The sequence below is a fragment of the Mercenaria mercenaria genome, chromosome 5 (genome assembly GCF_021730395.1).
Source record: "Mercenaria mercenaria strain notata chromosome 5, MADL_Memer_1, whole genome shotgun sequence".
Lineage (NCBI taxonomy): Eukaryota > Metazoa > Mollusca > Bivalvia > Venerida > Veneridae > Mercenaria > Mercenaria mercenaria.
In genome coordinates this window covers 63,540,769-63,557,400 of record NC_069365.1, presented here as the reverse complement: position 1 = coordinate 63,557,400, position 16,632 = coordinate 63,540,769, and the positions used below count along the sequence as shown (strand labels likewise).

General features: G+C 42.0%; 1 protein-coding gene across 1 annotated transcript in view; it reads right to left on the bottom strand.

Moving 5' to 3' along the window:
* Positions 1-16,632, bottom strand: part of LOC123558465 (uncharacterized) — a 248,507-nt gene that overhangs the window by 48,595 nt on the left and 183,280 nt on the right. The window contains exon 9 of the mRNA XM_053543761.1: positions 7,471-7,559. Coding sequence (XP_053399736.1) covers positions 7,471-7,559 — 89 coding nt within the window. The remainder of the gene's footprint in view (positions 1-7,470; positions 7,560-16,632) is intronic.

Below are 16,632 nucleotides of genomic sequence, written 5' to 3'. Positions count from 1 at the left end.
AGGTGCCCCTGCAAGCATTGCTTCCGGCACAGGCCACTGCATTGGTAAACTCTAGGTACCCCTTCAAGCATTGTCTCAGGCATAGGCCACGCAGCATTGGTAAACTCTAGGTGCCACTTCAAGCATTGTTTCAGGCACAGGCCGCTGCGTTGGTAAACTCTAGGTGCATGAAACAATGCTTGAAGGGGCACCTAAAGTTTACCAACGTGGTGGCCTGTGCCTGAAACAATGCTTGAGGGGGCATCTAGAGTTTACCAACGTGGCGGCCTGTGCCTGAAGCAATGCTTGAAGGGGCATCTAGAGTTTTCTAATGCAGTCGCCTGTGCCTGACACAATGCTTGAAGGGGCACCTAGAGTTATCAACGCAGTCTCCTGTGTCTGAAACAATGCTTGAAGGGGCACCTAGAGTTTACCAACACAGTGGCCTGTGCCTGAAACAATGCTTGAAGGGGCACCTAGAGTTTACAAATGCAGTAGCCTGTGCCTGAAACAATGCCTGAAGGGGGATCTAGAGTTTACCAACGCAGTAGCCTGTGCCTGAAACAATGCTTGAAGGGGCATCTAGAGTTTACGAACGCAGTAGCCTGTGCCTGAAACAATGCTTGAAGGGGGATCTAGAGTTTACCAACGCAGTGGCCTGTGTCTGAAGCAATGCTTGAAGGGGCACCTAGAGTTTACCATCGAGGAGGCCTGTGCCTGAAGCAATGCTTGAAGGGGCACCTAGAGTTTTCCAATGCAGTCGTCTGTGCCTGAAAAAATGCTTGAATAGGGATCTACAGTTTTCCAACGCAGTGGCCTGTGCCTTAAACAATAATTGAAGGGGCATCTAGAGTTTACCAATGCAGTGGCCTGTGCCTGAAACAATGCTTGAAGGGGAATCTAGAGTTTACCAACGCAGTGGCCTGTGCCTGAAACAATGCTTGAAGGGGCATCTAGAGTTTTACAATGCAGTGGCCTTTGCCTGAAACAATGCTTGAAGGGGTGCCCAGAGTTTACTAACGCAGTGGCCTGTTCCTGAAACAATACCTGAGGGATACCTAAGGTTTTACCAACGCAGTGGCCTGTGCCTGAAACAATAACTGAGGGATACCTAAGGTTTTACCAACGCAGTGGCCTGTGCATGAAGCAATGCTTGAAGGGGCACCTAGAGTTTTCCAACGCAGTGGCCTGTGCCTGAAACAATGCTTGAAGGGGCATCTAGAGTTTGCCAACACAGTGGCCTGTGCCTGAAACAATGCGGTGGCCTGTGCCTGAAACAATGCTTGAAGGGGCACCTAAAGTTTACCAACGCGGTGAACTGTGCCTGAAACAATGCTTGAAGGGGCATCTAGAGTTTACCAACGCAGTAGACTGTGCCTGAAACAATGCTTGAAGGGGCACCTAGAGTTTACCAACGCAGTGGCCTGTGTCTGAAACAATGCCTGAAGGGGCATCTTGAGTTTACCAACGCTGTGGTCTGTCCCTGAAGCAATGCTTGAAGGAGCACCTAGTGTTTACCAACGCGGTCGCCTGTGCCTGAAACAATGCTTGCAGTGGAACTTAGAATTTTCCAACGCAGTGGCCTGTGCCTGAAGCAATGCTTGAATGGGCATCTAGAGTTTACCAACGCAGTGGCCTATGCCTGAAACAATGCTTCAAGGGGCATCTAGAGTTTACCAACGCAGTCAAATGTGTCAGAAACAATGCTGGAGGGGCACCTAGAGTTTATCAACATGGTGGCCTGTGCCTGAAACAATGCTTGAAGGGGCATCTAGAGTTTACCAATGCAGTGGCCTGTATCTAAAACAATGCTGGAGGGGCACCTAGATTTTACCAACGCAGTGGCCTGTGCCTGAAACAATGCTTTATGGGGCATCTAGAGTTTTCCAATGCAGGCTCCTGTGTCTGAAACAATGCTTGAAGGGGCACCTAGGGTTTACCAACGCAGTGGCCTGTGCCTAAAACAATGCTTGAAGGGGCACCTAGAGTTTACTAATGCAGTGGCCTGTGCCTGAAACAATGCCTGAAGGGGCACCTGGAGTTTTCCAATGCAGTCGCCTGTGCCTGAAAGAATGCTTCAACAGGCATCTAGGGTTTACCAACGCAGCGGCCTGTGCCTGAAACAATGCTTGAAGGGGGACCTAGAGTTTACCAACGCTGCGTAGCCTGTGCCTGAAACAATGCTTGAAGGGGCACCTAGAGTTAACCAACACAGCGGCCTGTGCCTGAAACAATGCTTGAAGGGGCACCTAGAGTTTACCAATGCTGTGTGGCCTGTGCCTGAAACAATGCTTGAAGGGGCACCTAGAGTTTACCAGCGCAGCCCCTTCAAGTCGCAAGTGACTGTGCTGGTAAACTCTAGGTGCCCCTTCAAGCATTGTTTCAGACACAGGCCACTGCGTTGGTTAACTCTAGGTGCCCCTTCAAGCATTGTTTCAGGCACAGGCCACACAGCGTTGGTAAACTCTAGGTGCCTCTTCAAGCATTGTTTTAGACACAGGTGAGAGCGTTGGTAAATTTTAGGTGACCCTCCAGAATTGTTTTAGGCATAGGCGACCGCGTTGGTAAACTCTAGGTTCCCTGTCAAGCATTTTTCCTGGCACAGGCGACTGCATTGGAAACCTCTAGATGCCCCTTCAAGCATTGTTTCAGGCACAGGTCATTGCTTTCGTAAACTCTAGATGCCCCTTCAAGCATTGTTTCAGTGTTTCAGGCACAGGTTACCGTGTGGATAAACTCTAGGTGCCCCTCCAGCATTGTTTCAGGCACAGGCGACTGCGTTGGTAAACTCTAGATGCCCCTTCAAGCATTGTTTCAGGCACAGGCAACCGCATTGGTAAACTCTAGATGCCCCTTCAAGCATTGTTTAAGGCACAGGCCACCGCGCTGGTAAACTCTAGATGCCCCTCAAGCATTGTTTCAGACACAGGTGACTGCGTTGGTAAACTCTAGATGCCACTTGAAGCATTGTTTCAGGCATAGGCCACTGCGTTGTTAAACTCTAGATGCCCATTCAAGCATTGCTTCGGGCACAGGCCACTGCGTTGGTAAACTCTAAGTTCCCCTGCAAGCATTGTTTCACGCACAGGCGACCGCGTTGGTAAACACTAGGTGCCCCTTCAAGCATTGCTTCAGGGACAGACCACAGTGTTGGTAAACTCAAGATGCCACTTCAGGCATTGTTTCAGGCACAGGCCACTGCGTTGGTAAACTGTAGGTGCCCCTTCAGTCATTGTTTCAGGCACAGGCCACTGCGTTGGTAAACTCTAGGTGCCCCTTCAAGCATTGTTTCAGGCACAGGCCACTGCGTTTGTAAACTCTAGGTGCCCCTTCAAGCATTGTTTCAGGCACAGGCCACCGCGTTGGTAAACTCTAGGTGCTCCTTCAAGCATTGTTTCAGGCACAGGCCACTGTGTTGGTATACTCTAGATGCCCCTTCAAGCATTGTTTCAGGCACAGGCCACTGTGTTGGCAAACTCTAGATGCCCCTTCAAGCATTGTTTCAGGCACAGGCCACTGCATTGGAAAACTCTAGGTGCCCCTGCAAGTATTGTTTCAGGCACAGGCCACTGCACTGGTAAACTCTAGGTGCCCCTGCAAGCATTGTTTCAGGCACAGGCCACTGCAATGGTCAACTCTATGTGCCCCTTCAAGCATTGTTTCAGGTACAGGCCACTGCGTTGGTAAAATCTAGGTGCCCCTCCAGCATTGTTTCAGATATAGGACACTGCATTGGTAAACTCTAGATGCCTCTTCAAGCATTGTTTCAGGCACAGGTGGCCACATTTGTAAACTCTAGGTGCCCCTTCAATCATTGTTTCAGGCACAGGTGACCGCGTTGGTAAACTCTAGGTGCCCCTTCAAGCATTGTTTTAGACACAGGCCACTGCGTTGGTAAACTCTAGATTCCCCTTCAATTATTGTTTCAGGCACAGGCCACTGCGTTGGTAAACTCTAAATGCCTCTTCAAGCATTTTTTCAGGCACAGACGACTGCATTGGAAAACTCTAGGTGCCCCTTCAAGCATTGTTTCAGGCAAAGGCCACAAAGTTGGTAAACTCTAGGTGCCCCTTCAAGCATTGCTTCAGGCACAGGCCTTCTCATTGGTAAACTCTAGGTGCCCCTTCAAGCATTGCTTCAGGCACAGGCCACTGCGTTGGTAAGCTCTAGATGCCCCTTCAAGCATTGTTTCAGGCACAGGCCACTGCGTTCGTAAACTCTAGGTGCCCCTTCAAGCATTGTTTCAGGCACAGGCCACTGTGTTTGTAAACTCTAGGTGCCACTTCAAGCATTGTTTCAGACACAGGCGACTGCGTTGATAACTATAGGTTCCCCTTCAAGCATTGTTTAAGGCACAGGCCGCCGCGTTGGTAAACTCTAGATGCCCCCTGAAGCATTGTTTCAGGCGCAGGCAACTGCGTTGGAAAACTCTAGGTGCCCCTTTGAAGCATTGTTTCAGGCACAGGCGACCGCATTTGAAAACTCTAGGTTCCCCTTCAAGCATTGTTTCAGGCACAGGCCACTGCACTGATAAACTCTAGGTGCCCCTTGAAGCATTGCTTCAGGCACAGGCCACTGCGTTGGTAAACTCTAGATGCCCCTTCAAGCATTGTTTCAGGCACAGGCCACTGCGTTGGTAAACTCTAGGTGCCCCTTCAAGCATTGTTTCAGGCACAGGCCACTGCGTTGGTAAACTCTAGGTGCCCCTTCAAGCATTGTTTCAGACACAGTCGACTGCGTTGATAACTCTAGGTTCCCCTTCAAGCATTGTTTTAGGCACAGGCGACTGCATTGGAAAACTCTAGATGCCCCTTCAAGCATTGTTTCAGGCAGAGGCCACTGTGTTGGTAAACTCTAGGTGCCCCTTTCAAGCATTGTTTCAGGCACAGGCGACCGCATTGGAAAACTCTACGTTCCCCTTCAAGCATTGTTTCAGGCACAGGCCACTGCGTTGGTAAACTCTAGGTGCCCCTTCAAGCATTGTTTCAGGCACAGGCCACTGCGTTGGTCAACTCTAAGTTCCCCTGCAAGCATTGTTTCAGGCACAGGCGACGCAGCGTTGGTAAACTCTAGGTGGCCCTTGAAGCATTGCTTCAGGGACAGACCACCGTGTTGGTAATCTCTAGATGGCCGTTCAGGCATTGTTTCAGGCACAGGCCCCCGCGTTGGTAAATTCTAGATGCCGGTGCCCTTTCAAGCATTTCTTCATGGACAGACCACCGTGTTGGTAAACCCCAGATACCCCTTCAGGCATTGTTTCAGGCACAGGCCACCGCGTTGGTAAACTCTAGATGCCCCTTCAGGCATTGTTTCCGGCACAGGCTACTGCGTTCGTAAACTCTTGATGCACCTTCAAGCATTGTTTCAGGCACAGGCCACTAAGCTGGTAAACTCTATGTGCCCCTTCAAGCATTGTTTCAGGCACAGGCCACTGCGTTGGTAAACTCTAGGTGCCTCTTCAAGCATTGTTTCAGGCACAGGCCACTGCGTTAGTAAACGCTAGGTGCCCCTTCAAGCATTGCTTCAGGCACAGGCCACTGCGTTGGTAAACTCTAGGTGCCCCTTCAAGCATTGTTTCAGACACAGGCGACTGCGTTGATAACTCTAGGTTCCCCTTCAAGCATTGTTTTGTAGGCACAGACGACTGCATTGGTAAACTCTAGATGCGCCTTGAAGCATTGTTTCAGGCACAGGCGACTGCGTTGGTAAACTCTAGGTGCCCCTTCAAGCATTGTTTCAGGCACAGACCACTGCATTGGTAAACTCTAGATGCCCCTTCAATCATTGTTTCAGGCACAGGCCACCACGTTGGAAAACTCTAGATGCCCCCTCAAGCATTGCTTGAGGCACAGGCCACCGCATTGGTAAACTCTAGGTGCCTCTTCAAGCATTGCTTCAGGCACAGGTCACTGCGTTGGTAAACTCTAGGTGCCCATTCAAGCATTGCTTCAGGCACAGGCCACTGCGTTGGTAAACTCTAGATGCCCCTCCAGTATTGTTTGAGGCACAGGCCACTGCGTTGGTAAACTCTAGATGCCCCCTCAAGCATTGTTTCAGGCACAGGCCACCGCGTTGGTAAACTCTAGATGCCCCCTCAAGCATTGTTTCAGGCACAGGCCACCGCGTTGGTAAACTCTAGATGCCCCTTCAAGCATTGTTTCAGGCACAGGCGACTGCGTTGGTAAACTCCAGGTGCCTCTTCAAGCATTGTTTCCGGCACAGGCGACTGCGTTGGTAAACTCTAGATGCCCCTTCAAGCATTGTTACAGGCAGAGGCGACTGCGTTGGTACACTCTAGGTGCCCCTTCAAGCATTGTTTCAAGCACAGGCCACTGCGTTGGTAAACTCTTGATGCCCCATAAAGCATTGTTTCAGGCACAGGCCACTAAGTTGGTAAACTCTAGGTGCCCCTTCAAGCATTGTTTCAGGCACAGGCCACTGCATTGGTAAACTCTAGGTGCCCCTTCAAGCATTGCTACAGGCACAGGCCATTGTGTTGGTAAACTCTAGGTGCCACTTCAAGCATAGTTTCAGACACAGGTGACTGCGTTGATAACTCTAGGTTCCCCTTCAAGCATTGTTTTGTAGGCACAGGCGACTGCGTTGGTAAACTCTAGATGCCCCCTCAAGCATTGTTTCAGGCACAGGCCACCGTGCTAGTAAACTCTAGATGCCCCTTCAAGCATTGCTTCAGGCACAGGCGTCTGCGTTTGTAAACTCTAGATGCCTCTTCAAGCATTGTTTCAGGCACAGGCCACTGCGTTGGTAAACTCCAGGTGCCTTTTCAAGCATTGTTTCCGGCACAGGCGAATGCGTTGGTAAACTCTAGATGCCCCTTCAAGCATTGCTTCAGGCACAGGTCACTGCATTGTCAGACTCTAGGTGCCCCATCAAGCATTGCTTCAGGCACAGACCACTGCGTTGGTAAACTCTAGATGCCCCCTCAAGCATTGTTTCAGGCACAGGCCACTGCGTTGGTAAACTTTAGATGCCCCTTCAAGTATTGTTTCAGGCATAGGCCACCAGGTTGGTAAACTCTAGGTGCCCCTTCAAGCATTGTTTCAGGCACAGGCCACTGCGTTGGTAAACTCTAGGTGCCTCTTCAAGCACTGCTTCAGGCACAGGCCACTGAGTCGGTAAACTCTAGGTGCCCCTTCAAGCATTGTTTCAGGCATAGGCGACTGCTTTGGTAAAACCTTAGGTATCCCTCAGTCATTGTTTCTCCGGTCTGAGCAAAGTTGAGACAAAGTCCTAATACAACAAGATGTTAAAGCTGTTTTTCACTTCTTGCATATTACATTATATGCTTTAAAGATTCTGTAAAAATATCTAATATATACAGTTTTCTTGTGTAGATGGATAAGATAAAAGTTTTAATTTCCTCTTTTATTTCATATATGAAACTCTCTGAATTTTTAAACTTTATGTACATATTTTTTGTTAGATAAGTGAATAAAGTTGTAGTTGTAGTAAGATAAAATACATCCATACCCAGCAATTGTAGTTTCCACTTAGCAATGATCTAGTGATGAGATATTGTTCCAGTGGGTGATCTTTCAGAAATCCTAAACATTGAAGCTCTGAAAAGAGATTAATAAAATCGTTTATTGTTAACTAAGTTTAATTTGTCAAAAATTAGAACATAATAGAAATAATGTTTATTTCTAGCAATTTGTATTGTTTTAACCAAGTACGGATGCTTCAAAAGGCCTTCAGTTGCAAGAAAACGTTTTTGCAAGTATAGATAGCGAAATACCTTATTAATGTTTATGGTTTTGTCACATTGAAATTTTCGCTTTGGTTTGAACTTTATTTCCTTACTCATATTTTATTGCTTTTTTTCACATACTTAAATGCAAATTTACAAGTCATGTATGCAAAAGATGAACTAAATTTAAGAATTTCATGAATACATGGGTATACAGATCATAATTTATATACTAGTATCTAAAAGCAAAAGGGTCAGGCCAGAAGTTTTAACTAAGTTAGAGGGTTGGCCTTTCCGAAATACAGGGCCGGAGATCACATGACTTTTGTTTATGATCACATTGTGTCCACCTTAATGGCTGCGCCCATGTACTTGATGGTTTTTTGTATTTTTCTACAATTTCTCACCATATTTGAATATATTTTACTGACCATGTTCCAGCCAACAACTTTACAGTTCCAACGATGTATTATTTTGCTATGTGAGTGTTCCCGTTTTTCCATTTACCCTGCAGAGATTTCGAAGCGGTGATTTTTCTCTTGAAATTTAGTGGTCACACTGAGTCCCAAATTCAAACAAGAGGGCCATGATGGCCCTATATCGCTCACCTGTTATCATTGCACTTGAGGACAAGAAGGTCCTCAGAAAAAATAGCTAAGTCCAAAGGGCAGTAACAACAAAGGGAAGAAATTTAACCAAAAAGAAAAAAAAAATTCTTACAAGGTACAGATATGTCAAAATACACCTAACAATTGGAGGTACCATCCATGATGTACCACAGAAAAGTGGTCTCAGTTTTTCCCTACGGCCAATAATAAAAAAGTTACTAAAAATAAGCTATTTATAGTAACGTAAAAGGGAAGTAATTTAAAAAAAAATTATTGTTAGTGAACAAAAGAAGGATCTGCCAAATAAATCTGTTGACATATTATTAAAATGAAATTTCAGATCAGTATCTTCATTAGTTACGGAGATATACCCATTTTAATTTGAAATAAAGGGAGGTAATTTGACATAAAATCAGTCCATAGTTATCTACCCTGATTGGCTCGGTCCAACTAATGACAATAATGAAATTTCAAATAAGTCCTATAAGTACTTACTGATATAAATCCATTTTGATTACAATCAAGGGGGGGTGGGGGGTAATCAGATATAAAATAACTCTGAACCTACGCTTGGATCTGATTTGTCTTGGAATCCAAGAATTATTGTTGTTGAAGTTATTTTGGAAGTTTCTATCAAATAAAACCATAAATGAAGTCTCTATATGGCTGCAAAAGCCAAAATAGCCAATTTTCGACATTTAAGGGGCCATAACTCTGGAACCCATGAAGAAATCTGGCCAGTTCAAGAAAAGAACCAAGATCTTGTGGTGATACATGTTGTATGCAAGTTTGGTTAAAATAGCTAATTTTTGTCCTTTTCAGGGGCCATAACTCTGGAACCCATTATGGGATCTGGCTGGTTCAACTAAGGAATCAAGATCTTATGGTGACACAAGTTTTGTGCAAGTTTGATTAAATTCAAATCATAAATGAAGCTGCTATTGTGCAGACAAGGTCAAAATAGCTAATTCTAGCCCTTTCAGGGGCCATAACTCTGGAACCCATAATGGATTCTGGCCAGTTCAAGAAAGGAACCAAGATCTTATGGTGATACAAGTTGTGTGCAAGTTTGGTTAAAATCAAATCATAAATGAAGCTGCTATTGTGCAGACAAGGTCAAAATAGCTAATTCTGGCCCTTTCAGGGGCCATAACTCTGGAACCCATAAGGGAATCTGGCCAGTTCAAGAAAGGAACCAAGACCTTATGGTGATACAAGTTGTGTGCCAGTTTGGTAAAAATCAAATCCTAAATAAAGCTGCTATTGTGCAGACAAGGTCAAAATAGCTAATTTTGGCCCTTTCAGGGGCCATAACTCTGGAGCCCATAATGGGATCTGGCCAGTTCAAGAAAGGAACCGAGATCTTATGGTGATACAAGTTGTGTGCAAGTTTGGTTAAAATAAAATCATAAATGAAACCACTATCGTGCAGACAAGAAATTGTTGACGGACGCACGGACGGACGGACGGACGGATGGACAGAAAGACGGACGGACGGACAATGCCAAAACTATATCACTCCGACTTTCGTTGGGGGATAATAAAGGAGCTGTAGTTTATTCTGAAAATGAACCAGATCAATACACCTCGACAATTTTTATAGTCCCAAAACCCAGTGGCAAATTTAGGCCAGTTTTTAAATGAATCTGTTCACTATGAGCATTTATGTAAATATTCTGAGGACAAGCCAGATCAGTACATCTCGACAACTTTTATACTCCCAAAACCTAATGGCAAATTTAGACCAGTGATAAATCTTCGGTATTTAAATGAGTCTGTTCACTACCAGCATTTTAAACAGGAAACTTTCAAAGTTGTCTTGGATCTTATACAGGAAGGAGATTTTTTCACTATTATAGTATAGATCTTAAGGATGCATATTTTTCTATACCTATTCATCCAGAATACCAGAAATTTCTTAAATTTAGGTTTAATGGCTTCTTACTAAAGTACATTTGTATGCCATTTGGTTTGTCATCACCACCTAGGGTGTTCACGAAAATCTTAAGACCAATTTACGCTTGGTTTCGTTTCCAAAACACACGGTGTTCATACTACAGCGATGACTCATTTAATACCGTAGATACCCATGTATAATGCGCAGTATTTTTACTCCCGGGACCACCCCCGAATCGTGGGTGTGCATAATACACAGGTATAGACAATTTTCCAACTTCAAAACAAGTTTGTTACCAATGTTCACCATTTTGGTAAAGGGGAACTACTCCCCGCGCTTACTGTCACCGCTAAAATCTAAGATTGCTGTTATGTTCCGTAAAAGATCGAATGGTTTATTTTTCTTTCAAACAAAATTAATTTCATATAAATTTAAAAGTATTTTGATGAAAGAAATGTTAATAAATCACAAAAATTATGATACTAATTAAAGATCGAGAATTATCTTTAACCGAGATCAAACTGTGAACAACATAATTGACACGAGGTGACACGTTAATTGCCAGTAATTACTGGCTATTTGATCGTGACAAAAAGACTATCACACTTTTTGTTATTGGTTTGAATTGAGAAGCTCATGTCATTTTGAAAGATACCATTCCGAAATATTGAATCAGCTGCTGTTTATTTATTCAAAATAGTTAATTAAAAAGGTAAAACAACAAATAAAACAATATTTTACTGGTTTTATTACCGGTGTCGATGTAAACTCTACTTTCGTTTTCCATCCATCTCAAAATTGACCAAAAATGTTTTTTTTCCCAGGATTTTGGGCCAATATCGGGGGTGCGCATTATACACGGGTGTGCATTATACATGGGTATCTATGGTATGAATCAGTATTGAGAGTTGTGTAAAAATAATTGCATCACTATTTTTACAGTTCTGGAATCCTTGGGTTTTGTGGTAACCTTGCTCGATCCTTCTCAGAGAATTATATTCTTTGGATTTATTTTAGAATCTGACAAATTTATGGTGTTTTTGACAGAGGATAAGGTACAAAAATTGTGATGTGATGCTGAACTTTTATTGTCCAGAAGAACAGTCAAAGTAAGAGTTGTTGTCTCATTTATTGGCAGGGTGGTGAATGCTTTTTTTGCAGTACTAGAGGCACCTATATTTTACAGAAGTCTAGAAAGGGACAAAGTTAAGGGTTTAGGCATAGATAAAGATTTCAAAAATGAAGTGTGTTTAAGTCAGGATAGCATAGAAGAATTGACATGATGGCTTAACAATGTTGAGGAGAAAAATGGCAAACGTATACATCCAATTGACGTCTCATTTCATTGTTTTACGGATGCCTCAAATTTAGGATGGGGCTCGTATGTCCCTGAGTCGGATAAACACACTGGTGGTAGATGGAACAGAAAGGAAGCTAATAATCCTATAAATGTTTTAGAATTATTGGCTATTTTCTATGCTTTGCAATCATTTTTTGCAGAATATAATGATATCCATGTTGAAATACAAACAGATAATATTTTATGTGTTACATACATTGCAGATATGGGGGGGAATGGCCTCATTAGAAATGGATAGGTTAGCAAAACAGATTTAGAAATGGTGCCTTGCTAGAAATATTTATGTATCTGCTGTGCATATACCGGGAAAAACAAATATTAAAGCAGAGTTTTATTCGAGAAATTTTTCTGACTCAACAGAGTGGATGTTGAAGAAGGAAATTTTTGACAGGCTTTGTAAACAGTTTTTCTGCTAGAAATAGATTTATTTGCATCTCGCCTTAACCACCAGATACATAATTTTGTCTCATGGTTTCCAGAGCCAGGATGTTATTGTAGTGATGCCTTTTCATTCTCTTGGACTGGTTTAACACCATATTTATTTTCCCCTTTTTCATTAGTGGGGAATGTCATTAATAAAATCATTATAAATAAAGTTGACAGGGCATTGTTAGTCTTTCCACTTTGGAAGGGTCAATCCTGGTATCCACTTGTATTATTAAACATTGTTTCTGATCTATTAACTCTACCTCACAGTGGTCAAGTTCACCCAGTACATTTGACGATGGTAGGAGCTGTTATATCAGGCAATATCTCCAAGGCCAAGGACTTTCAGAAGGACCTATACAAATCTTGTTGTCATCCTGGAGACCAGGAACAAGAAAACAGTTACTGTATGGCCTAGCCTGGAACAAGTGGTATTTTTTGGTGACCTACAAGGTTTTTTAATCCAATTTATAGTTATTTTATACCTAGTATTTGATTTACATAAGGACAAAAAATCTTATTCTGTTATTAAGAGTCATAAATCTATGCTACTACAAACTTTTAAAACCTTTCTTTGGAAATTTTTGGTGTATTAAGACTGTTCATTAATAAGTATAGATTTATGAAAGGGATTTTTAAAGGGAAGCCACCTTTACCTAGATATGTAAGTACTTGAGATGTATCCGTAGTGTTAAAGTTCCTTAAGGGATTACACCCTTTGAAACAGTTGTGATGATTTTTTTTTCTACTTTCATTTTGTTTGTTTACTTCCGGTTTGCATCGTACTTATATATATATATCGTACTTAATACGGCAGACACGGTATATATGCGCCGAGTACACTCTGGGAGACAGTAAACGCAGATAAATGCAAGGGCATGGTAAAATTAATTAAGATAATAATATGCATGACATTTACCAAGAAACAAAGTGGATTTCGGCAGTATTATGCATAGAAATAAAATTCCGGTTCCCTAGCCTATGCATGGTATTTTCCGGTTCCGGACGAATAAGTTTGCAGTCTAGGGAACCGATTCCAGTTCTCTAGCCACTGCCAATTTGCTATGAATGACAAACATCAAAACCAATCAAAACAGTTGTTTCTACCTTGATTCTAAAGCCAACAGAATCGTTCTTCCTAAAAACGGTAATTTATTCAGTCTACAGAGGGAGCTTTCGTCATTACTGAGACGCTTTCATAATAGATTTTCAATACACATCAAGGGTCAACAAACCAAGACAGCCTTAGTAATTAATTATTCATGAAAGGTCATGAACTTGCCCCGTAAATAGCTGAATTCGCTGTTACTCCAGATCTTTCTTGCTTAACACATCGGACTATCAACATCAAACTAAAAACATGAAATATATATTGTACATTTTAAGCCCAAGAAAGCAACTTGTTCTCCAGATACATCTTGTGGGCAAAACTTTTTGTCCACCAGTCATTCTGACCTAACAGATCATCCATAGAGCATCTTGTCATGAAACGATTTATACATAGAGCATTCTGATCTAGCATTTTGCATCTGGTATTTTGCATCTAGCAATTTGCATTGAGTATTTTGCATCTGGTATTTTGCATCAAGCATTTCGCAAAGTATTTAACATTGTGCATCAAGCATTTTTTTACACAAGCATTTTGCATTGAGCATTTTGCATCAAGTATTTCATAGTACATTTCCCAAAGTATTCTGCAGTGTGCATCAAGCATTTTTACACAAGTCCTGCGTCTTGTCACAATCATTTTATACCAAGCATTTCGTATCAAGTGTTTCGCATGGTACATTTCACATCAAACAATTTCCCATTCATTCTCAATCTTTTCGACGAGCAACATCAATCAATAAACAACAGCCAAATAATAGAAATAGCAATATTGAACAACTGCTCTTCTGCCTTGGTAAGAATGCTCGTTTGTTTCAACATGTCGATATGACAGTCGAGCATTCTGCATCAGAACAACTTGTCCAAGTCTTATAACACTGTGTAATAGAATTACATTGTGCACTGAACATGTTGTCTTGGTATCGGAGCTCCCATTTTAATTGCTGTTTTTCTGATAACAAGATAGCTAGTTCATATCTCATACTGTCAGACAGCTCGGACTGCAAACTGTAACTGCTCATTCTTAAGAGAACATTGTGTTCATCAACAAAAGGCAATGTCATCTGCTCATTTGTCATCAGCTCAATTGTAAGAGAACATTGTGTTCATCAACATAAGGCAATATCATCTGCTCATTTGTCATCAGCTCAATTGTAAGAGAACATTGTGTTCATCAACAAAAGGCAATGTCATCTGCTCATTTGTCATCAGCTCAATTGTAAGAGAACATTGTGTTTATCAACATAAGGCAATGTCATCTGCTCATTTGTCATCAGCTCAATTGTAAGAGAACATTGTGTTCATCAACATAAGGCAATGTCATCTGCTCATTTGTCAGGAGCTCATTTGTAAACATTGAACAAGTTCCATGCACATTGTTCATCAACCTTATACAGTGTCATTCTCTCATCCTGAATGTAACAAAGTGACCTTTGCGACTTGATGCTATTACACACTGCTTTTGGTTACCAACTCGTTTACTTGATAGTGACATATCATAACGTCATTAACTTACTGTAATTGATAGTGACATATCATAACGTCATTAACTTACTGTAATTGGTAGTGACATATCATAACGTTGTTAACTTACTGTAATTAGCTCATTTGAAGCTAACAATTTTGTCAGTCAAAGCAACATGCATTCATGTCTCTTTATTTTGTTCATCCTCACAAAATGCCTGCTTATAACCCTATCTAACGTGATGTATACAACGTGTCACACCCCTCTATCACATAATTATAATACGCAGCCCACTTTTCCATACAGACTATCTCGCACAGTGTGTAACAACCGTGCTCACTTGCGCAGGCTTCCTTATAAAAGTACATTCAAACTCCTTATCTCAAGTCTGATAGTCTTCACTCTTTTTACATTCGCATCCCGTCAGTATCTGACATCCCGCGACCTATTAAGCTGTAATATACCTACAGCCACAGCTCAACATAGTGCGTACTCAAACCTTTACATGTGACTCTAGGGAAAATAAAGTGTGACAATCTGTTGTTAAGTCACCCCGGGTTGAAGAAATACTTTTATATCTAGTAACTTCCATTATGAACACAGACAGCAGCAGCTGTGTGCCAAACGTCTCTATTTTCATAACAGTTCGCATGATCATATTTACTTATTGCTCAGTACCTCAGCAAGTTATCTTAGGCTTACCCACATAAAATTAATAGCGTGTTTTCACTATTGCTCAGGGTTCTCGAAAACGCCGAAATCGGCGTCCCTGTACGCATAATTGGTCCCGGTATACACATGTTTATTGCAGCTTGGGACTTCCTGGATGCACGTTTCTGCAGTGAGACGCAGTGAAAATTGATTACATAAACCTGTGAATACACAAGGTTTGACTCGAGAGCAAAATATGTGGGTGAATTCACTCGCTTGTCACCGATAGCCGCGTATAGCCAATCAGCGTTGCCCGTTTACAGTACACCGAGAGATAAGCTGCATATGTACCGGTATAATTAACTCGAATGTATACATGTGATTGTCGGCGTGATTGCATAGGTGACAATTTCTAATTGTTAACGACGGATTACATAGTGTTTGGAGTAACTCCGATTGTTTTTTCACATACTAATTACCAGGCAGTTTTAAAGAACTTTTTTAGAAGAAGTGATAATTAGGAATGAATGTCCGAGTAATTTTAAGATGCTGTCGATGCCAGTCTTAGTAACGTGATTATTTTTCTGCAAAATCGATGATGTTACTGAAGAAGCATTTATTAATATGTTGATCATAGACATACTGTGCATTCTTAATGTATTTTAGACCGAATGTTTTAACTTTAATAAATACTAAAATAAAAGCAGTAATTGTTCATGTATTTTCTTTTCACTGTATGTTTATATACGTTTCTATTTTGAAATAAAAAGGTAAAGATAAAATGATCACCAGGAATTTTGTCTAACTTGATATTTTTACAAGGGGAATTTTGTCCACCTTGATAATTTCACAGGGGGATTTTGTCCAGGAAGATCAGAAACAGCATGGATGGGGCAGAGAGGGGGGTGGGGGGGTGTTGTGTAGGGGTGATTTTGTCCTACATTAATTTTTGACTACATTTTACCTATTTTACCTTTACCTTTTCATCGCACCTTAACAATATTTGGGTGAAGAATTGTGATTACAAAATGTCTGTCGGTCTACACTTAATTTGACAGTACAATAGACTAGCCACTAGACTGATAATAACTATATTTCTATATTTTTCCCTTTTTTGACAAATTCAATTTCATAGAGACAAAAGCCAGTCTATTTTAGAGATTTTCACACAGGACTGATGTTGAAATTAATGATATTGGACATAGGATATAGACTGGCTCAGTTCACTACATTCAATCATAAAAATGTAAAAAGATATATCATAGTCTAGGAGCTAGTCTAACAGGCCTGTGTTTTGATGAAACATTTAAGTCTGTCCGTCAGTCTAGTCAGTAGTTGGGACTGCAACTTTTTCAGCTTTGGGAGTCCCAGGACTGCAACTTGAAATTGCTAGTGAGAACCCTGATTGTTATCATTGTACATTTTCATATA